The following is a 23,758-nucleotide window of genomic DNA, read 5'->3' as shown; positions in this document are numbered from 1 at the left end:
CCAATGGTATGCCTCCTCCAACTGTGTAGGCATTGAACTGGGTCAATTGAAATCTCTCTACCGGGTAGTCTCTTGACCTACTGGCATACCCGGCCTCTGTCTCCATGTGAAAAACGTTTCTGACATTCTTCTTTTCATCGTCCTGTGCAGCATCTAAGCCACTGTATGTAGGTTTATGGCTGTTTATAGACGTCTGTCACCCACCACGGTAGCCCTGTCCTCAGGGACTGAAAAGCAGCATAGCTGCCAGATCAATGAGTATGAGTGAAAAGGAAAGTGTTCAAAGATTTCCTGAAAAGAACATGGTTATCGAACAAGTGAGTACAAAGTGAGAGTTTTGCAACGAGATATAACAAGCAATGGCATAGCCAATAGGTCTCGCCTTTGGGACCTTATGTGTTTAGCCATGCAAGAGTTGATTAACTAAATACTTATAAGGTCCCAAAAGCGAGACCTATTGGCAATGCCAAGTGATCGCGATCAAACATCAAAGCGGCCGTGAAAGTGAAAGTAATTGCGGTAAAGCGCGGCGCGCCCGCGCACATACACTGTAGCTCTAGGCTGACCTGGTAGCACTTTTTGGAGCCCTCTCAAAAAGTCTCGCCAGACCAGCGCATGCGCTGGGTCAGGCGAGACCTAAAAAGGAACATTCACCGTGGACTGAATGAGATTTTTTCGGAAGGGTTAAGAGTTGAAGAGAGGAGGAACACAATATGTATGAGGGACAACAGACTACAACAGTCTTAAAGAAATTGTGGGCCTGGTGTACGGAAAGCACAGCAAACACACTGCATGATGGGACAAGAACCCAGCGAAGTAGAAACAGATCGCAAGCGAGGTGAGCATGTTTTGGTAGGTTCAAAATTAATCGGGCACCAGCATGCTGAATGCAGGGGAGACAATGAAGGACAAAGTTTGCTAGGCCCAGGAAAAGAGAATAACAGTAATCTAGATGAGGCAGTATTTCTGATTGCACCACAGGGTGACAGGCGCAGCGAGGCAAAAAGAGTACGATTGTGCGTAGTAAACATAAGTGGAAAAAGCAAGGGGAGAACATTTTATTAATATGTGAAGCCAACGAGACAGTGATCAAACCAGAAACAGAGACTGTGTACTTCGAGCGGTTGAGTGGAAGGCTTACTTCTGTTGGTCACCTGGTTGAAACATCTGTGAAGGTGAATTTGCCACCAATCGGAATCTCAGTATTTTATACCCCCCTTTTACCCCTCCCCTTCGAGGCCAGGGTCATCGGAGACAACCACCTACAATAGCTCTTATCCTAGAGATCTCAGATTCCATCTGGCAAAGCCTTGCAGCCTAGGCACCTCCATCAGCAGAGTTTTTTTTTTGTGACCCTTCGTTTCCATCCCAGGTTTGATCATACCCTGCCTCATGCCGTCAGGGCTGGCCGGGAAGGGGCAGGCAATACTAAAGTAGTGCTCCCAGGTGGGCTCAACCATGGCACACCAGTACAGCTGGACCACCGGGTCCCCTTACGAGGCGTGTATCCAGATATTAATGGTCAGAATATGGTAGGCCCAAAAATACGCCAGCATGTATGGCAGGGCAATCATCCCATTGTACGCAGATTGGTACAGGGTTTTAAAAGCTTTTTGGGGCGCTTCATCCCATTAACAGTAGTCTCACCATCCTGACAAGTCAGAGGTACTAGATTTTGGGGATAATGTAGGGTGTATTCTACAAAGCATGTAAGAGTTTTGGTATAATTATCATTTTTAAAATGGCCACTCAGCCAAGCAGTGTTAGCAGCAGTTTACATCATATAGCCTTGTCATTTTGCATGCCCATCAATGGTCTCCTCACATTGGATTTCCGGAACAGCTACAGATTTATAGTGACAAAAATTCCTAGATTTTTGAAGCTTCTGTCTACCCCCATAGGGGAAGTCTGGACAATATATTCTGGGTCGCAGGCTCCAACCCGATACAGTTTCAACTTGAGCCAGTTTATTCTTTACCCGGAGTACTGTCAGAAGATCTCCAGGAGGGGATTCAACATTCTTCCGAAGATCTGATAGGTAAAGAAACACATCCACATCATCGGCATATAGGGAAACTTCTCCCATTCTGCCCGGGCATTGCCACTGCTAATTTCCCTCTGATCTAATACAGCCCGTGAGTGGCCCAATGCACAAGGCAGAGAGGAGAGGGGAAAGGAAGCGACTGTCTGGTCCCTTGCTCCAGTGGGATGGTGTAGAACACCTTCTCGTACACCTCCTTGTTCACTCTCTGCGCTGCTGTAGGATTCGCATAGAGCATAGCCACTGAACTTTAAAAGTGAGGTCCGCATCCGCAGGACCTGAAGACCAGGGATAGATAGGGCCAATGGACTGAATCAAATGCTTCAGCATCAGTAGACACCACGGCCACAGAAGCCCTAACCTTCTTCACTGCGTCAAGTCAGTAATATAGTTGCTTTAGGTTCAGTAGGGTAGATCTACGGGGCATGAACCCGCTCTGGTCTTAGTGAACTAGAGATGTTATAACTTTATTGAGCCTATGGGTCAATATGACTGCCGATTTCTTGGTCTCAATAGTGAGAAGCGAGATTGGGCAGTAGGACCCCACAGTAATTTCTTGGTTTGTCCTCCTTGTAAATTAACGTGATTAATGAGTGTTGAAGATGAGGAAGTAGGCGCCTCTGTACCGGTGCATCTTCAAACATTTGTAGCCAGTGTGGGCCACAAGCGTCTCCATACTTTTGAAGAGCTCCACTGGTAATCCACTGGGTCCAGGTACTTTCCCACTTTATATTACTGAGAGAGCCTCCGTTAACTCCTCGAGCATTAGTTCCCCTTCCAGCAATTCAATGTCCTCCTGTGACAGAGTTGGGAGGCGCAGCACTCTCTGGAATCTTTCTAATTTCTGGTCATCTGCCTGGGCTGGGCTGTACCTTATAGAAAGCATGGTAGCATTGGGTGAATTTCCGGACTATGTCCTTACTGCAAGTTGGTATTTCTCCTGCTGGGGTAATACGTTCCCCCAACCACTGTGCCACTTCTTCCCTGAGTAAGTGCCCAGACTTGTCCCCCCCTCCTTGGTACCATAAACCACCATGATGGCGTCCAGCTGTCAAAGTACCCTCGCCTCGGGTAGTGTCACCACTTTCCTCTCCAGTTCTAAAATGCACCGTTCAGGGGTGACGAGCCTGTCTGTGGTGGCCTGTTTTTTGTGCACCACCACCGTTTTTACTTTGTCACGTAGGACCACCTTGTAGGCCTCACACACAGTAATGGGACAGTCTACGGAGTCTTTATTTTCCTCAAAGTATGTCTCTGATTCTAATCGTACCTGCTTCACAGTTTCTGGGTCTTGGAGTTCCCAGGCATTAAGCCTCCACTGTCCTCCTGCCTATTGCCCTCCACTTCCCAGGGTGACCAGCAGTGGCAAATGGTTGGAGGTACCCCTCAGGAGGTATTTTGGCTCTCATATGGCCGGGTTCTCTCCCAAAAGCATACACAGGTAGTCTAATCTGGTCTAGAGAATGTTCCACAAGCCCCAGAGAAGAACAAGTGTGCTCTAGCTGCCGGATCTCGCAGACCCAGATATCCACCAATGCCCACGCCCTGGTGAACTGAGACAGTAGTGTAAATTGTGTACCCCTGCCGGACAGTGTCCTTGTCCTGTCAAGGTCCTATGCGAAAACATCATTAAAGTCTCCTCCTACTATCGGTACTGTGTCGCTGGCTTCCAATATGATTGGGCCTAGTTTCTCTAATGTATCCTTCTGCAGGCAAGGAGGGGCACATACGTGACAAGGGTGTATCTCTGTGTGCCTGTAGTCCCCTGTATCCCATGGAGAGTGCTGCTCAGCTCTGAGCAGACCCTAGTGGTTTTGAAGAGGGTCGAGAGGTCTTTTTTACTAGGATAGCCGCTCCCCTGGATCCTCAAGAGAATCCTGTGTGTCCAAGGGACACACATTGGCCCCGTCTTAAGAACCTAAATTCTGTCCCCAGCAGATGTGTCTCTTGCAGGAAGACAAAGTCGGGAGCCACCTGCTTAATGTGCTGCACCACGACTCTTCTTGTGATCTTGTTCCCTAGGCCATTCACATTCCAGGTAAGGAGTTATAAGCTTCCAATCCCTTGATCAGTCATGGTCCAGCAACACAACAACATCTGTACCTCGGGCCCCCTCGTCAGATCTTAAACTCGGCCCCACCTCCTATGTGACAACACTGTGATACCTGCGTCTGCTCTGTAACTTAGAAACCTATGATACTGCACCCGCTCTCCCACTCCACTTTTCCTAACCATAAGCCAAACAGTGCTTACCACCCAACACCGGTGGGGATGTGGGGGATGGGGCCTGGGGGGCAGGACAAGCAAAGGGGGGCCTATCTCCCTCTATCTACAGGGCTGTTCACTACTCTGGGGATGGCCGAGCGGACATGCCGCTTAACTGTCCTCCGCTCCCAGAGCTGCCATATTGGATCCTCGTGACCGCACAAGGACCTGATAGGCTAATGACAAGGTCCCAGTACTCCCGTCTGCAGAGTGGTGGCCTTAGAAGAAAGGATAAAGCAGCAGTCGGGCCGTACCATTAGAGCTCAGGCAGATGTGTCCGACTCCACTGCCGTCTTCGTGTTGACTCTGCTAGGCCAATTGTTTTATAGACTAGAGTGCCTTATGAAATTGGCAGAGAGTTTTGAAAGTTACTATTTCTTTCATTGTGAGTCAGTGAGAGTATTTCAGCAGCAATGTGGTGTGGTCATGTTCTCTCAAGTAAAACTACATACACGCTGTATAGTTTTGAACGTATGAGGGATTTGCAAGAAATGTACTGGGGAGGCCTTTGTATAAGTTATTTCAAAACTCATGCATGACCATTGTGAGGATTAGAGAGATTTATTGAGATCAGGGAAGCAACAGCAGATTCATTTTTAATAGATACAGATGGTGTTATGCCATTTTGGGGACAGCATTTCATTTAGTCGATGGGGGTCAATGATATCTCACTATCGAAGACAACTCCCAAAATAGAAGTCTTTATCCATGAAGGGCCAATTCCTCAGATCAAGGTAAAGGAAAAGGTGTGGAGTTGGCAGGTGTCAGATGCTGGATTTTACCTTTTTCACCATTGGGGTAAAGCCAGCTATGCTGCATCTAGAGGTGAACCCGACAGGGACAGTGTGAAATATTACAGTGGTTACTATGTTTGTCTATAACATAGAGGTGGAGCATAAATGTAATATGCTATTCTTCTTCTTTAATCTTTATTTCGACTAAGTAAAGTCATAAAAGAAATACAATACAAGTACAACCAAATTTTCCACAATAAACAAACTTCTAGGGTGAAAAAGGTTACATCTTCAAGAGAAAAATCTTTCGGAAATAAGAACCACATATGATACAATTTAAAATTCAAATCATCAAAAAAGTTCTTCTGATATTCCATACGGCAGATAAATACTTGCTGACAGCAAATACAGTAGGGGGGGATAAGTCAGATTTCAACAATCGGTAGGCATCCAAGTGGTGCTTGAAACCCCAATTTCTGCAGATGGGAATAATCCACTTTTTCCTTGATTTCAGATAAGATGGACAAAAAAACATTAAATGAATATTATTCTCCAGCTCGCTAGTGCAAGCTGGACAATTTTTGGAAGTAGGTGGGTGCCAACTACTGGTAAGGGCTCTGATTGGTAATGCATTATGTCTCCATTGGAGGAATAGTTTCCTAAGACCAATGGGATTAATGTCATCCAAAACTGTCTCCAACTTGTAATAGTCCTTCACTGTTAGGAAGGTAGTAGACATAGGCCCCAAAGTATTAGTTGCTAGAGAAACAGTCAAATTTCGATCATAATATAGAGCAACCAAGTCTTTGCGGGATATAGAACTGCATGCCTCATGAGGATTTGCCCACAGGGCCGATAGGCCCAACCCCGATAGTTCGTCCTTTATATACTTGAGCCATGGGATTTTACGTAAGGCTGTATGTTGATAAAGCTCCATGAACTCACAACGATAACTCAAAAGTTCAGGGGTTGTCCAGAGTCGTCTCCAGAAAGTGAGGGGCTTCACACCTAATACTTCCTTTATTGGTCTTAGTCCCAGATCAAGCCTAAGGGGAAGAAGTGGTGTACTCGGCGGTAAAGCGGCCAAGTTCCGTAAGAACTTGTTTTCCGTTGCAACAATGTCGTGGGCGCAGTTGTTGCCCCACAATTCACCACCATATATTACTGCGCCACGTGCCTGCAATTTATAAATTTCGAGTGGCGAGCCAATAGGATGTATCATGGATTTTTTCCATAAATTCAAGATGCCCCCCGCCTTTTGAGATAGATTTAAATTAGATTTTATCTGATGGTGGGTCCATGTCATCTTTTCGTTCAGGGTCAATCCCAAATACTCGAACGTGTGAACTCTCTCAATACTGGTACCATGGATAACAGGATTGGGGCGAGTTGACCTAGGAGGATTAAAGATCATAAATTTTGTTTTGGCCGTGTTGATTTCTAGCCCCCGATCAGCACAAAAGGAGACGAAACCGTCCAAGACTCGTTGGGCACCCATAGGTGTCTTAGCAAGTAACAAGGTATCATCAGCAAACATAATAGCTGAGATACCTATACCAGCGAGTCGTGGAGCGTCGCGATTTGGTACTTCATTCAGGTGGGAGATGAGTCCATTTACGTAGAGGCAAAACAGGGTCGGTGCCAGGACACTGCCCTGCCGTACCCCCCTTTCAACGGGGAAGCTAGCTGATAGGCCTCCTTCTCTCCCACATCTGACCTTTGCAAAATTATTGGTGTGAAGGCGCACTATATAATCTGCAAAAGAGGTGGTGGGAGGCCTAGTTCCTGAAACACAGTCCAAAGTTTCGTGCGTGGAACCAGGTCGAAGGCCGCACGTAAGTCAACAAAAATAGTATAGAGTGAGCCCCCCTCCACCCTGACTGTCTTCCAAAAGAGCATGCATAATCTAAAGATCTGATCAGTTGTTGAGACGCTCTTTCTGAATCCAGCCTGGTAGGGGCTCAGGATCTCAAATTCCTCCATCCAGTCCATGAGATGGTCTAGGATCAGCCTTGAGAAGAGTTTCTGGGCAACATCTATCAGACTAATAGGCCTGTAGTTACCAGGGAGCAAAGGGGACCCCTTTTTGAAAATAGGGACAACTTCTGCACCCAACCATGTAGGGGGAATTGGCATACCTCCGAGAATTGCATTAAATAATGCAGTAAGATATGGGGCCCAGACTCTGGGTTCGTGTTTGTACAAATCACCAGGGACCCCGTCCAGACCGGGAGCTTTGCCCGCAGGAAGCAGGGATATAGCACGTTGGACCTCGCTCAAGGTAAAATTGCCGTGCGTAGCATCACAGCGGATAAATTCAATTGAAGGGGGGTCCCCCCTGTAGAGAGTGCTAAAATGTTCTTCCCAGATTTCAGGGGCAATATTAGGATTTACTGCTAAGACGGGTTCCGTTGCGCCAGTGGACACAATCAACCAGAATCTCCATGAGTCTGCACTGGAGGGCAGATGTTAACCTGTCCCAATTTTCTGTTGCCCACTCAAGTTTGGCATGGTGTATTAAAATCCTATAGTTACGTCTCTTTTGTTGTATATCCTCCCTGTTGGCTTTCTTTTTTATTGCATCCAGCAAATCACTTTTAGCCGATCGACAAGCCCTGTTATACCATTGGGACCGTCTACAGGTCCTTTTAGTACAAGGAACAGTTGGATTAAGTATATCAGCTAAGGTGGAGAATAGCTCTTTATTAACCTCTGCCAGTTTTGGACAGTAATCAGGGGAAGAGTGCTGGTACATAAGATTTAGAACATCGTCCAGTGCACGTCCAGCCCTCACATAGACTTGGGAGAGTTCTCCTTGATTGCCGGCCAATTTAGCCCATTTAACTCTGCGTTTGTTGTTAGTCAGAGTAGCTTTGTTCGATATCAAAGATTTGGGTTCTGAGCGTGGATCACCGGGACACAAACCAGATAGAGATACATCCAGTATCAGGGGATTGTGATCGCTCTCGCCCCTGGAGACCACCTCAAAGTCCAAAACTCTATTCCACTCCTTACATTGGAGAAAAATGTAGTCAAGTCTAGCCTCCCGCCCTGGCTTGTTAAATGTAGGCCTTGAGGGATTATCCGAAGTTGTTCGGCCATTACAGGCCCTGATTGAATGGGTCATGATTTGGACGGCCAAGGGAGCCCAAGACCTAACCATTGGGCCCGTGACCTGTGGGATGTGCCATATTTCATCCTCATCTTGATTTGTTTGGTCCACCAACCCCTGGAGTGGTTCAAAGTGGGAATTAAAATCTCCGGCTATAAGGAACATTATACCCTCAGGGATCTTGGATAAAACATTGGATAAAACATCAATTACCCCAGATTCCGCACATACATTCACGGGCCTAGAATACACATTAATCACGGCTAACTTCGTGCCTAGAGACCAATCTAACAGCAAACAGAGAACATCCTCAGAGCCAGTTTCTAGAATCGTAACACTGCAGCCCAGATGTGTGGCAACCCAAGTGTTTAGGCCTCCTGATGGGCGGCCTCTACCTCCCCACACAGCCGGAATAGAGAAGGTAGCAAAGCCCACACGATGGCATTCTTGCCTTGCCCATGTCTCTTGAAAACAGCATATATGATGGAGGTCTATGAAGGAGCCCCACAGAGGGCAATCGAGCTTACTGGCTAAGCCAGCTATATTCCACGAGAGTACTTTATGTGTAATTGATGAATTTACGGTTGAATCTAATTTTTTACACATAGAGGGTTCACTCTGGATCATTGGAGCAGTTGGAGAGGCAACAGAGGAGGCAGGACAATTGGAGTGTTGGTTAGGGGATAGGATCACTTCAACAGGGGAGTTGGGAGTGCCATCCACTGGGCTCAGTCAGTCAACCTCTTCGAGACAGGCATACCTATTATTGCACGAGTAATCTCCTCGTGTGTGCACATCAAAACGTATGTGCCTCTGACTTCTACTTAGCGAAGTAGGTCCAACCCAAGTCCAATTTCCGTCAATCTCGGGCTCGGGAAAGGTAGTAATTGGGGGGTAGAAGAAAGACAATGGTAGGGGTTTGATAGAGGTAGCTCCAGTATTGCCCAACCAATTACAAATAAAAGATGCAATCTGGGGCTTGCTAAAATTCACCAGGATACAGTCACCCTTAATCTTCTTTATAGTACTTCCCAACCAAGAAACCCTCCTGACCATTAGAACCTCAGAGCTTATATTTGGGGGGAGAGGCCTGTGTGTGTTAAGCCAGCTGGTCACTTTGTTTTTGAGAGAAGCATAGGTCTCGGAGTCGGGGTTAGTGAGCTCTGGGACACCACTTAAGATAATAACATATGGCGCTGCTTCAGGTGGAAGATTGATCACATTTTTCCAACTGAGACCAGCCACTTCTTCACGAGTACGGTTACCAGGGACCCTAGAGGTTCTCCCTGCTTCTATATGGTTTAGTCTAGGAGCTCCAATAGGATTTCTAGTTGGGGTAGGTAGATGACTTTGGGCAGGTAAGGGAATGGAAGTAGTAGAAGAGGAAGAGTTAGAGGTAGAGGGTGGAGCGCTAGGTAGAATAGGATCCGTTCTGGGAAGAAGAGTTGTCGAAGCTGCAAGTGAAAGAAGAGAAGGGGGTTGGGGATCACTCGTGCTCTTTACAGGTGCAATTTGAGTTTTGCCTCCGCTCCCCAGTGGGTTTGCTATATCTGAGATAACCCTTTCTATATCTTTGAGTCTTGCATCGATAGCGTCAAACCTAGCCATCATCGGAGTGAAATATCCCTTAAGGACATTATTAAAGGTGTCTATGAGGGAATGGTTCCCCCATTCAGAGCCTTCACCCTGATCTAAGGCATGGGACAGGGACTCAGATTGGCAGGGGGTTTTCACTGGGGATGTATTGGATGTTACCCTATTAATTGTAGGTGGCCTAGTAGGAGTTATAATCAAAGTGTTTGGGGCAGTGTTGTGGGAGGGGTCCAATCTCGCTTTTTTCCCTCGTTTAGAATACCCCTCGCGTTTTCTTTTGGGAACTGCCCCCTGATGTGTCACATGGGCATGGCACGTAATTGAGTCAGATGATATTTCAAGCCTATGGGGGGGTATAGTCTCGGGAATAGGTTGTAGTATGTCTTTGCCTGTAGAAGTACTGGACCTGAGATCATGTAAAACCGATTCAATTGTTTGATCAATAGTGTCCAAGAGAGCTGTGTTTGAATCATCCAAGTTCGATGGGGACCTAACAGAAGCAAGTAAGCCCAACGAAGACCACCTGGTACTATTAATTCCATCAGATAAACGCCTTTCTAGCATATTCAATTCGCTTTGGACAACAGAGTTCGCCCTAATAATAAAATTGTCCAAGGTACCGGCTACATAGGGTTGTGCTCTTGAAAGTTTACCTCGAGTATCCATGATAGCAGTCGACTTACACGAAAGGAAACAGCAGAAGTAGAAGACCAAGAGACGGGGCCCGGTCCGGCCTTGACCGTGCTTGAACGGGCTTAAACGGGCCCGCCCTTTGCCCGGGCTTCGCCCCGGTCTTCGTCCCGCTCGCGTCCCGCTTACGCGATGATGGGCGTGGATTAAATAATGGGAAAAGGAGGAGCCGGGAAGAGGAACCAGGTGCGGTGGTGCAATACGTTTCAAAGCACCCTGGTCCTCGCAGTCCCGGCAACGTTGAAAGCCCAGGGAGGTGTGCAGCGCTATACAAATTGTCCTGTAAGCTCCTCCGTGGCAGCAACAGCTAAAAAGTAGTAAAATCCAAGTCCGCGCCTGCGAGCTGCACCCGTGAAGCGGGGGCCGCGAGGCTTTAAATGGCCGGTGTGAATGAGAGGAGGGGCCGGGAAGAGGAACCAGGTGCGGTGGTGCAATACGTTTCAAAGCACCCTGGTCCTCGCAGTCCCGGCAACGTTGAAAGCCCAGGGAGGTGTGCAGCGCTATACAAATTGTCCTGTAAGCTACTCCGTGGCAGCAACAGCTAAAAAGTAGTAAAATCCAAGTCCGCGCCTGCGAGCTATTCAGTAGGAGTCTAAGTTAACCATAAAAATGCTAAATAATGTTAGTGACAAAACAGAGCCTTAGGGAACGCCACATTTTATGCTACCAGTTCTAAAGACGAATCATAGGTAGCAGGGGTGGTTGGTTTATGCTTTGAAGTTCCACTCTTATGTTCTTCTGATCTTACCTTTGCATAGAAATTGTCTGTCGACACCCAATGGGTTGCCTGCTATGGCACCACTATAAAAGACCAGAAAGAATCATTAAAACCTTAAAGACAATTCATTTTTGACAAGATGTTGTGGCTTCATGAATGGATTAGAAGACATGAAACGGAACACGGACTAAACAAATTAAAGACCTCCATTTGAGATCATGGAGATATTGCCTCGTTTCCTTGAACATTATTTTATACTTCAGAGTCCTGTCACAGGACATCAGCCTCTGCACTCTTTACATTCTATGTGGCCACAACACTCCTTGGTGACTTGAAATATTTTTTTAACTTACAATAGGAGGATATTTGAGCTGCTGAAACAACAAATAGGATATTTGGAGGGGTAGGGAATTTCAGAAAGCAGATTACATTTGAAAAATAGTCTTGTTATGCACATATAAACACAACACTTACCTTCCCAAAGGCAAAACATTCACCCTTCTCTGCAGTTCTTTCAGCCTCTCAGCATCTCTGGACAATGCAACAGCATGGCTACACCCAACATAGAAAAAAAAGGAGATAAATGACTTGGAGACAAACTGCCTTTTATTTTCACATTTTTTTTAAATTACGTTTTTTGTTAACTCTTTTTTTATTATTGAAACACTGCGGGAATTCCAATCATGACAAATCGGCACATAAGATGTTACGGCAATATAAAAGGCACAGTTGCACAATCCGATTGTAGTCAAAGCAGCAAGTATCTCATAACTTATTTCTGTGTGATGTTTCTCTTAGCAATCACCACCCCGAGGGCAGCACAGAGTTGTTCTTTGCTATACATGTCAGTCTGATCCATATATTTAGCAGGCACAGTTTGGGGGTCAGTGGGAGCTCCTTGCCACATACCCATTGGAGTTGGGCCATTATAGATTCCCAATACTGCTGAATGACAGGACAGTCTCATATTATATGGTAGAACATGCCTTTCTGTGTGCACTGTCTATTACAGAACGTATTCTCTTTCCTTCCCATTTTTGCTAAGGCACAACAAGAGGTATGACCAGTGTAATATTTTTATTTGGACCAGTTTTAGTTGTGACGAAATTGCTACCTCTCTGGGAGAGGATAATGCCTCCTGTCATTCCTCGTCCTCTAATTCAACCAAGTTTTGCCTGCCAAAGTTCATGCAGGCGCAAGAATGAGTAGGGAAGATTGTGTAGTACATTTTGATATGTCATAGATATTGCTTTACAGTCCAAATAGTCTGTTACGAGTCTTATCTTCTAATGGGGATGCTTCAGGGACTACAGTACCAGGCGGGATAATCGCCATTAGGGCAAGTCTGATTTATAGATACCTGTACGTTTCCGTGGCTTCCATGTCGTACTCTTTTTGTAGGTCTAACAATGGGATAACTTTCCCCCCAGACCACAGGTCTCCGACCCTTGAGACACCTATGGTATCCCATTTATCGAATCCTGGGCATCGTATTAGTCTCCCTAATTTATCGGCTTCCCTTAAGGGTGTTAGTTGGGTCACTTTGTCCTGCCATGCCATCTTCCTAGTTACTCTGCCCCAACGGATGATCATGTATTGAGTTCGGCCTGTAAGTCGTTGACTTTTGATACTTGTGTTAAGTGCTCTATTGTAACTTCCCGGGCTCATGAACCACCTGTCCATCCGGTAGGTCGGATCATCATGTGGTCTGTGCCTCCACTGATTAATTACGGTCAGTTGTGCTGCCCAGTAATATGCCTGAACATCAGGTAGAGCAATGCCCCCGTCGTACCAACTCTTTGTCAGTTTCTTCAGAGCTATTCGCGAAGGTTTACCATCTCGTATGAGGATTCTTATTTTGCTCTTGAATGTACGAAAGTAAGTGTCAGACTAGAAATGTTGTGTTATGTACGGCATATAGGAATCACGGAAGCGCAAACATGTTGAAGAGGGCTACACGGCCCAATAAGGTTAGAGGCATTGATCTCCAGTGCTGGATATCTGTCTGGAATCGTACAAACGGTACCGAGCATGTTCGTTCTGTAAAACAGGTCCGGGTCTGGGGTGGCGAAGACTCCCAGATAACGGAAGCCATCCCTCTCTACCACCGCCTCACAGTCTAGGGACAGCCGCGGCACCTTGCCATCTAGAATATAGATTACTGAATGGGACCAGTTAATAGAGTAGCTGGAGTACTTCCAGAAATTGGTAAACATTTGCAGGACTCAACCAACGGAGGAGTATGGTGACGCTAAGTATAGGAGGATATCGTCAACATAGAGGGAGATTCTATCCTCTCAGTTCTCAGTCCAGGCAGCCCCTGAATCAGTGGATCTCCCCAGATCCATGCAGCCAAAGGTTCCAACACCAGGGCAAAGATAAAATTCAGTTTTGATCAAGCAGGGAAACAACATTAGTTGACTATCTCCCACAACATAGTTTTAATCAATATTCATTACTTTATTATTCTAATTATCCATTTTGTTTTGATAAATACATTTCACTCCTAATTTTGACTACTATGTGCCTATTCTGCTCCACTGATTGTATAAAAATAACTCATGTTGTGCTTGTTGATGCACGTTTTTTGTTATAATCTTATTACTGCACATTATTTTAACTTAATTGTGAGCACTGGATCTTTTATGATACTATGTGATTGACTTCAAAATTCCTGCAATAGAAAATATGCAATGAATAAATTAATTGCAGTTACAAACATCGTTTTTTGTGCCTACTTTAAACATTTGCCTTGGTACAGTAACTAGTTATCTGGTTAAGAGACCTCGACCAGATTGATGAACCACTGTCTTTCACGATACGGTTTATATCCCCAGGTTCTCTAAAATTGTTGGCAGTCACCCTTCTAACTGAGTATATATATTACGTACTGGCGGTCGCCAGTAGCTAGTTATAGTTAGGACCTAGTTTTCATAGGAAGAGCATTTTCTCATTTGCCAATAACTGTGGCACCGTTTGATGAATCTTCCCGAAATTTGAGATGATGCTCAAATGCGGTCTTAGAAGTTTTGGAGTGATCCCCATCCACTTTCTGCCCTGTAATGCTACATGATAGCATAGGCACATTTCACTATAGGGTTACTTCAGAACTCAAGAAAATAAGGAAACAACCTATACATGACAAAAATTATAATCTCACACTACAGGATCTTCAAACACTAGATTATTTGACCAATGATGAAAACATTATTATTTGCCCTTCTGACAATGTGGGCAATATTGTATTCATGGACAGGGACAGCTACATTGAAGAGGCTATGCACTGACTCAATGATACAACCTTCTATCTAGGCATTGACAAATCTGTTAATGCCAAAAGCATTTCCACTATTTTGGACAAATTTAGTGTTTGCCATTACCAGGGCCTCATAGATTGGGATAAGTACTGCTTCCTTAGGAAGGAATATCCCAAGCTACCTACACTAAACCTTTTACCCAAGGTTCACAAGAGCATTACCAACCCCCCAGGTAGACCAATTTTTTTGCATCAAGGGGCAGTGCTCTTCAAAAAATATCCAGGTACATGGATTCCATATTACGAGAGTTTTTGTGACAATACCTTCACATGTCGAGACACCAAAGATTTCCTGAATAAAATCACAGGTCTGACATGGGAACATGATTGTCTGCTAATGACACTGGATGTGGGCTTGCTTTATACTGTAATTGACCACAAGCATGGGATAGCTCTGTGTGAACACTTCATGTAAGCAAGACACATTAACCAGCGTGCACACACTCAGATGGTACTTGAAATGATACACTATAGTTTGAATAACAACATTTTTCTGTTCAATGGCAGCCTCTACCAGCAGGTTCTCGGGACTGCCATGGGGACTTGTTTTACCCCCAGTCTAGCTAATCTGTTCCTAGGTTGGTGGGAGGAACAGTTGAGTAAAGATATCACTCTATCCAGTGATATAGAGAGGGTTGTGTTGTGGCTGAGGTACATTGATGATCTCTTTATCATCTGGAAGGGGTCGAGTACTTCAGTCACTAATTTTGTAGCCAAATTGAACAGTAACACCTACAACCCTAGTATTCACCTACACCTTCAGCAGAACCAGCATAGAGTACCTGGATGTCGTAGTTGAAATTGTGGACAATAGCATTAAGACCAGGCTATTCAGGAAGAACACGGCTGAGAATAGCCTCCTACATGCCCTCAGTGGACATCCATACAATTTAAAATGGAGCATCCTATATGGAGATATCCTACGGGCCAAACGAAATTGTAGCACTGATGAGGCCTACCTCAGTGAACAGAAAACCATGCTAAAGAGATCCAAAGAAAGAGGCTATCCAGATTGGATTCTAAGGAACGCTGTCACCCGAGCAAGCATCGCACAAAGAGATCAGTTACTGTTTTCCAAGACCGACATAGACACAGAAGATTCCATTCCCAGACTGATACTGACAAATAATAACAGTTCTAAAAAGGTCAAACAGATTCCTAACAAACATTGGTATATTGTCAAAAGGGACTCTCTTATTGGCAAAGAAATGGGCATGCACCCGAACATCACCTTTTGCAGGAGGAGATCTCTCATAGACACATCAGTGAGCAGCAACATCACTCTAACCAGGGGGATAACTCAGCACAATCTCATGGGTTTCTACCCATGTAGTCGCTGCAGGGCATGTAACAACAGTCAGAGTATTAATACCTACACCACTACTTTTTTCTCGGATTAAATTACGGGAAGCTCCGTGTCCCGCAGCCACTGCCGCCCTGTAGGACTGGGTGCCCTCGACGGCAGAGGAGTAGAGTATTTGAAGGAGGAGGGCATAACCTGCTTACTTCCTTGTAAGCCTAAGGATTACCGGCGATTGTTACTTTGGAAGTGAGAAAGGGCAACATGCGAGGCATACACCTTGGCGTGGTAGGAGCTCGACTTGTACATATTTGTGATTTCTGGGTGGCAGCGAGGAACTAATGGATTGTGCAAGTTCCCCCTACATTGAGAGAACATCAATTAATGCCCGTGCTTTCGATTTTTACAACTGGTATTGCAGTATGGACAGACACCATTGTGGCAACACAGGCATTATACTGCAATATGAATGGCATTATGAGAAATGTAGTGTTAAGAGACACAGGCACGTGAAATAACGACTATGTAAACACCTGGGACATGCGCAGTTATGACTTACCTGTGAACAAGGCATTCCGCCGAAACAAGTCAGGTCAAACAACGCTCTGCTGCTGTCAAGAATTCCTGTCATACAAGGGAAACACACCCTTATGTAAACAGGAGAGCTGTTACATAACTCAAGGAAAACACGCCCTATAAAGGGAGGAACCGGGAGGTACAAGGCTGTCGGATATTGTGTTTACACCGACGTACCTGCTTCGTGAAGAGCAGTGTTCCGGAGTGGTGCTCCAGTAAGGCAAGAATGGAGGTAGGTCGAGTCGTTACTCCCTGGGCCGTGTCTTGCCCCATCGTCACCTGTGAAGGACCCGGAAGCTCTACCGGTCAACCATTGAGCTTCGCTTTTTGACTCGGCTGAGTCCAAGCGCAGTGGCGCTTTTGCTGGTTGGAGTCGTAACTCCCAGCCCGACCAGAGACACAGGGACTGCCAGCTGTAACGCACACCAGGAGGTGTTTGCCGCGTTACAGACTCGGAAGTCCACAGGATCGATCGAGCGGCTGCTCTCGGTTCAGTCTTCTTGCTTGTGATTGGGGTATCGGTGACGCATCACCAGGAGGTGACTCCGCGTCCCGGTGCAGTCTGAGGAAGAGGTTGAGCGGCTGCTCCCTTCAGGTAGAGACCCTGGCTGGGTGTTTCCCTGACTCCTCGATTCTCCCCAACACTCTTCGTGCCCCTCACAGCCTACCGATTGGCATTGTCGGCCAATTCATTTCTGCCCTCTGTTGGCATACGCCGGGATCGGCGTATATGCAGAGGACGGTTAGGACCATCCGTGCTGTGGGCTGGTAACGTACTTAGCCTGGAGGATTCCAGTGACTATAACTTTTGTTTGTTCTTTGTATTTTATTTGCCTTCATTAAAAGAACTAACCGTTCACAAGTGGTTGCGTCCTCATTGTCGTGTCTGTTAAACGATCCTGAGACGTTCAGGGCGTTACAGCTGCAACCTGTACCAGTTATATTAAATGTGGTCATTTCCAGATCCGGTGGGGGTGTGTGTATATATATATATATGCATATATACACACACACATGAAGGAGGCATGTATTATGATCGCAGATATGCTCAGCGGAGGTCTAATTAGCTCTTTTAAATACTGTAAGCCTGTAAGGCTGAGTTTAGGCTTAGGGAAGAGAAACACTTCATTTATGGCCAATTGAGACAATGGATAAAGTATTCTGTAGTGAAGACAACAGCCGCAAGTGAGTGCACATTATAGAAATTAGAATGTTAAAGTCTCAGTTGTGGGTTCTTGGAGCACTATGTCTAGTATATATAATAACATACACAACCTATGTAATGCTATGACCTCACAGTGGACTGCTCACAAACCCTGGGGAAAGAATTTCTCACACATTTGGTAGGATACGGTGAAGGGGCTCTAGGTTTCAGGGTAGGAAAGTCCATCATAAGGTCTTATTCAAATGGTATTATTGCCTGATGTTGCTTTATCAATGCTCTCAAAGGATTAGGCCCGTTATGCTAGAAAGGTTGGGCTCCTATGCAACTTTACTCATCTGTTAGGATGGTTGACATATCAGGCCATACTCAGAAGAAATCCCAGTGGTACTGAAGGAGGTCTTTGGTTACCCTGTACCAAATAATATAAGATTCATCTTGTTGAGCTGTCACGCTCACACTGTTGGTACAATCATTGAAAGCAGACAGGACACTAATGTGAAACTGTTTGGGATGAAAAATTACTACTGGCCTTTAACTGGGAACATAAAGAACCACCATCCACCACACATTGGCACGTCCAGCTCTGGAAGATCATGGCCATAGAAGAACGGTCTTGAGCACTGTCAGGCCGCTACAGTCAAGGATTGAAAGGATGGCACTGAATGAATACATGGAGATTCGGTCCTGATGTCATATTACAAAGAGAACGCTTTTTAGTCACCATGCAAACATAGTCCAAGATAGTCACAGAGACGCTAAGGCAGACGCCATTAGCCAAGTCCCATAACATAAAGCTGAATATCATCATTTATCCACTCTTACCTCAGGATCCAGTGACTCCATCTGATTGGCTGAGCTCTCTGCAGATGAGTATATCCAGGAAAGAGGATATCAATTTCTCTGTGCAGAGAAAAAATACAAATCACGCCAAGAGAATAGTCAAAAGCATAATCTAACAACATTCTTTACGTGTTTCTCACATTTACATTGATCAAATAGGTTTTTAATGATTTGTAAGGAGCTGCATTTTCAACATCAATCAGCTTAATGAGTTACTGTCCATCCTTTCTTTGAAGAACCGTTCTCCATTGGTAGGTGACACAGTAACTTCCAAACAACTGCAGCAAGGCCCTTTGTTCAGGAATTTAGAAGATTACCTAAGTCTACAAAAGGTACAGCACACAGCATTTCAAGCAGATTTGGGGTAGAAAAAGGGGACCACATATCTATAGCTCTCCTGATCCAGCACTGGCTTTCAGCTGAACATCCAATTACATTCAGTGCGTTGTGCATAAGTAACTATCAAAAGGTCCCAAGCTACCTGGCCTCTAACATCCATTGTTGGGTTTCCAGCCGCAAGTTCAGAGTTGGAAACCGCCTATACCCCTTGCATAAGTTCAGTTTATACCAATGTTAAGAGACAGCTCAAGGTAGTTAGTAGGCATTATAGAAATGCTGTCATTCACTTATTATAGACAAACGAGTGCAATCTAAACATGTCCCGTGCCATCTAGCTTCTGCATGGCAGCCACATGAACCCACTAATGTGGTAACTCCAGTTATTCCTTGAGTTGTACCTTCTCCACTTCTTGGTGAATACCAAAGACCTGTCACTGTAGTGTTTCTGGATATTTCTTGGGTTGCTTCTCCACTTCTTGGTGACGTTTGCAGACACACTATATTGGTGTCTCTGGTTATCCTGAACCTTCACTTCAGAATGAACATCACAAACCCACTACCAGGGTGTCTCTGGTTGTTGGGTTGCACCATCTCTATTTCTGGCCTAGACTACTGCTCAAGTACTGTTATTTATGTGGTCATTCTTGGGATGGACTAGTAGAATTCCTTAATAGACCAAGCCCAGTTTCTCATATCAACATACTCAGTTGACAGAATGAGTAAACCAGTGTTTAATTTGAGCTGGTGCTTGTCGGTGGGGGAGCACACAGCACTTATTTTTGGGGGAACAGCACTTATTTTTACGCATCGGATATTTAACAAGTGCAACTGAGGAAAAAATACACAGATCAGAAAGACGGAAAAAGAGAAAGATGGCAAAACCGCTACAACGGATGACAGCAAGAACCTGCAAGAGAGAAAAAGGGGTAGGGGTGCATGGTAGTGAATTAACGATTACCTGCCATGGTATTCGGCTTTTAGCAGAGCTTTGGGCCCATAGTTTTTCTTTTACAAATTAAGCACTGGAGTAAATGAGATAAGAAAACTGTGGTAGGTATAAGCCAATAGGACTATCCCTTACATATTTCTCTGCAGCACGCCAAGATTTAAAGAAACTACCTTGGTAACTTCACTGTAATTAAAATCAGAGCACACTTTCAAAACTCATGTACAACACCAACACTCTGCCAACATCGCCCACTATAAGCAAACAACAATGTACAAACCATGCACAACACATGAAGCAGCTACTTTTTCGACGAGTCGGAAAGTGGTTTAGGGTATGAAGATCTCTGTAACAATACAAAGACAACGTAATACAAGTCCTGACACCCAAGGAGTTCACGGAGTATCAGCTGTGTCATCTTTAGAGTATCAGGTGATAAACAGATTTAAAGTCATTTACTTTATAAAAACAAGCATGCAGCGCAAGAATTGGTAATCCTGCCAGTCTTTTCCAGTTGTTTACCTGAGCAGACTGTGCAGAAATTTAACAGTTCTCATTTGAACATAATATATATTTGTTTTTTTAATATGCCAAGTTGCATTTATTGTCACTCTATAGTGGTGGTTGTGTAGTAGGTTACAACTGTAAAGGTGGCATGACCCCTCTACATATTACATCTTGGCACAAGGATCTGTTATTGGTATGTAAATACAGAAATCTGCATGGATCAAGCTGAAATTAGTTAGAATCTTGTAATTTTTAGCAGGAAAATAGTTACATGACTATCATGATAGACAGGAGAAGGCTTTTTGACGTTTCTTGTTTTCAGATTTTTCTTGGTTGGCACCTTTGATCAGGTGGAGGTTCAGAGCTGTAATCCAGTCACCCAGACAGACCTGCCTCTGGGTGACGTATGGTTGAATAAGATATGGTTACAGCTTTACCTTACTGAACCTCAGTGTTCGGCTTTATGCATCCTTTGTGGGAAACATTTCTATGCATTATAGGCCATCACATTCTGGGGTTTGAAAATGCTTTAGAGCATTCTGAACTTTATTTTTTGCGTGGTCAGGAGCCTCTACAGTGCAATGAGAGGCTGGGAGAAGTACTCCGATTTCTCAATGTTGAAAAAAGTCTAGCTGTCTGGTCTTGTAGTCTCTGCAATTTCATAATTTCTTTCGTTGAGGCAGCCACACAGATGTTGCAGTAAATTTAGCCTCGATCCTACCAAGGCTGTGATCAACTTGATACAGTATGATAACTTGGGCAACAGGATGATCTGTCTTTGCAGCCTGAGTTAAAAGATAGTGTGTTTTTACGCACAGCTGAGATTTGATGACTGAAGCAGATATTTGAGTCAAACCACACTCCAAGATTTTTAATGACCTCAGCTTTTTTGGGACAGAAAAAAAGCATTCTTTACCACTTCTATGTTCCCAGCCAGTTTAAGAGCTTTTGTGTTGCTTAGAATGTTAACCCAGAGACTGAAGGGGCCTACAATACGCAAGAAACTTATTGCTTGGAATTGGTTAGACAAGACTACTTCCAAAATATGTTTGATAAAGGAAAAGATTGTAGACTGGTTTGCAGTAAAGTATTATGATGAATGAAGAATTAGGTCACAAAGAAATGTGCAAAATATGTTCAAATGACATTTAAATTGAGTTTGCAATTTCAGAAGATGCTAGTGATTTTTGTTAGATGATCGTTAATGCTACTCTTATGCCTTCCGATCTGTTTTTCGTAATGTTGTGAAAATTTGGTGAATTTATGGTGTCGAGCAGGGTGACTTCATAATTGCAAATCCAGTTCTCCATTAGCCCTAGTATATTCCTCCTCCTTGATCAGGGCATGCATTTCAGCAAATGTTTGGCTGCTACAGACTGATCTTAAGAAATTTTCAGCTTGCGTTGGAGAGTACTGCCAGAGGCAATATGGACAAAACAGTGTTGCTTTTGACAGATACTTTGGGTGGAATGGTGCCCCAGGAGGATATCTCTTTCCAATAAAATTCAAGATGATGTATAATTGAAGAAACAGATTCCATCCTTTATTTTGTCCCTTAAAACATATTTACACTTGAAAATCGTCCAGCCAACGCGTTTCGATCAGGAAAAAGTTTTTTCTGACCTTCCTCAGGGCTTATTAATGTCTTGGTATCAGTAATAGAATCGAACTTCAGTGAAAGTTCAAATACGTGTGCAGTCCATGGGGAATGTGCTCCCATCAAGTCCGCCAACAGTAATTAAATTGCCCTCCACGGGAATCCAACTGTTTAAACAGACGTCAGGCACGCCCCTTTTTCAGGTATCTGTGCCAAGGTTAGTTTTATTGCTCTGTTCAGTCAGGTTGGAGCTGGAAGGCAAACACATTGGGTCTTAGGGTGGGATCCTATGCTGGTGACAACGGTACCTGATCTTTGGAATTAGTTAAGGAATTATGTGGTTTGCTGCTACATCCCTGAAAGTTTGACATCATTGATTTGAAGTTTCTTGTAGGACCAAGGAATTTAGAAGTATGAGCCTTGTGGCAAGAGAGCTGTTAGAAGAGGACTGCTCTGCATCTTCTAAATGGAAAAATAGGGCTGCTCTTCTTTGACGTTTACTTTTTGTCGCCACATAATGTGAACATTTCCATCAAAGGAAGGAATATGCTACTTACCAGTATGCATCTGTTCTTGGCATGTAGAGCTGCAGATCTACACACTTTTGCATAGATCGCCATCTGGTGTTGGGCCCGGATGTTTGCAGTTTGTTTTTCCTCTTGGAAAGTCTTTGGAAGTCAGGAGGTCGGTTACTCCTCCTTTGGATCGTGTTGCGCATGGGCTTCGGCTCCATCCTCAGATTGTTTTTCGCCAGCAGGGAAAGATGGAGCGTAGTAACAACAGTGAAGAAACCCATGTGTGTTGTATCTAAATACGATAGACTGGAACAGATACAGGTAGCCGGGGAGGCAGGTGGGCGTGTGTAGATCTGCAGCTCTACATGCCAAGAACAGATGCATACTGGTAAGTAGCATATTCCATTCGAGGCATATGAGCTGCAGATTACACACTTTTGCATAGACTATATAGCAGTTCCCAACCTTAGCAGCGACCACCGGTATCTGTTGCAGTGGTTTGAAAAATGTTTTTAGTACAGCCTGGCCCACACTAGCTTGTTGCTTGGTTTGCACATCTACACAATAGTGTTTAGTGAAAGTGTGCGGTGTTGACCATGTAGCTGCTTTGCAGATATCATCTAGTGGGATGTTCCCTAGAAAAGCCATGGAAGCCCCTATCTTCCGTGTAGAATGGGCTTTAGAGGGAACGGAAAGCATTCGTTTTGCTTTATGGTAGCAAATCTGGATGCATTTTACAATCCACCTAGCTATCCCTGATTCTGAGATGGGGTTGCCCTTGTGTGGTGGAGAGAAAGAGACAAACAGTTGTTTGGTCTTTCTGAAAGGTTGTGTCCTTTGGATATAGTAAAGTATGGCTAGTTTGACATCTAGCGTGAGCAGAGCCCTTTCTGCAACGTACATAAACACAAGGATCCACCCACAGGTATAGTGAATCAAGAGTCTCCCGTTTATACAATATGTATCCCACAGTCGTGGAGAGTACACATCAGTTGTTAAAATACCCCTCACACACCAAAAGGGCCCTTGGTGTCATGCTTCATCATAGGGGTCTTCCCGCCCCTCTACGGGACGGGGCGTGCTACAACCTACGTTTGTGTGGGAGCACTGTTCTTATTGAGACTGCTATGTGTGGTGCAGGGGTGTGCGAGGAAGGGTCAGGAGTGGATGGAGAGTGATTTAAAAAATACCTGGCTCTCTGGTCTAGGAAAATGTATTCTGCCGTCTAAGCTGGTATTAGTAAAAGGTGAGGGGGAGGAGGGTGTATGCCTCAATGAGCTAGGCCTCCTAATGGTGTCGACATGTTTCGAAGCTTCCCCATGCTTCTTCGTCAGGACCTTAAGGATCCCTTCCTACGACGCACTGTGATGTGTAAAAAATAACAACAAAATAGTGAGTGAGTCGACGGAGCCGACCGGGGTGGTTATTTGGGCAGGACACTGATCCTTGGAGGCGCAGCCTATTTGGCACTCCTACCACTCGGTATTTGAGCTCATGAGGATAC

General features: G+C 44.8%; 1 protein-coding gene across 1 annotated transcript in view; it reads right to left on the bottom strand.

The window, feature by feature from the left end:
* ASL (argininosuccinate lyase) overlaps positions 1–23,758 on the bottom strand; it is a 252,739-nt gene that overhangs the window by 96,169 nt on the left and 132,812 nt on the right. Inside the window, exons 7-9 of the mRNA XM_085649763.1 lie at positions 18,333–18,410; positions 11,628–11,705; positions 11,184–11,236 (exon numbers count right to left, since the gene is read on the bottom strand). Of these exons, the coding sequence (XP_085505889.1) occupies positions 11,184–11,236; positions 11,628–11,705; positions 18,333–18,410 (209 nt within the window). The remainder of the gene's footprint in view (positions 1–11,183; positions 11,237–11,627; positions 11,706–18,332; positions 18,411–23,758) is intronic.

The sequence above is a fragment of the Triturus cristatus genome, chromosome 3_2, assembly GCF_964204655.1.
Source record: "Triturus cristatus chromosome 3_2, aTriCri1.1, whole genome shotgun sequence".
Lineage (NCBI taxonomy): Eukaryota > Metazoa > Chordata > Amphibia > Caudata > Salamandridae > Triturus > Triturus cristatus.
This window is presented reverse-complemented; position numbering and strand designations above follow the sequence as displayed.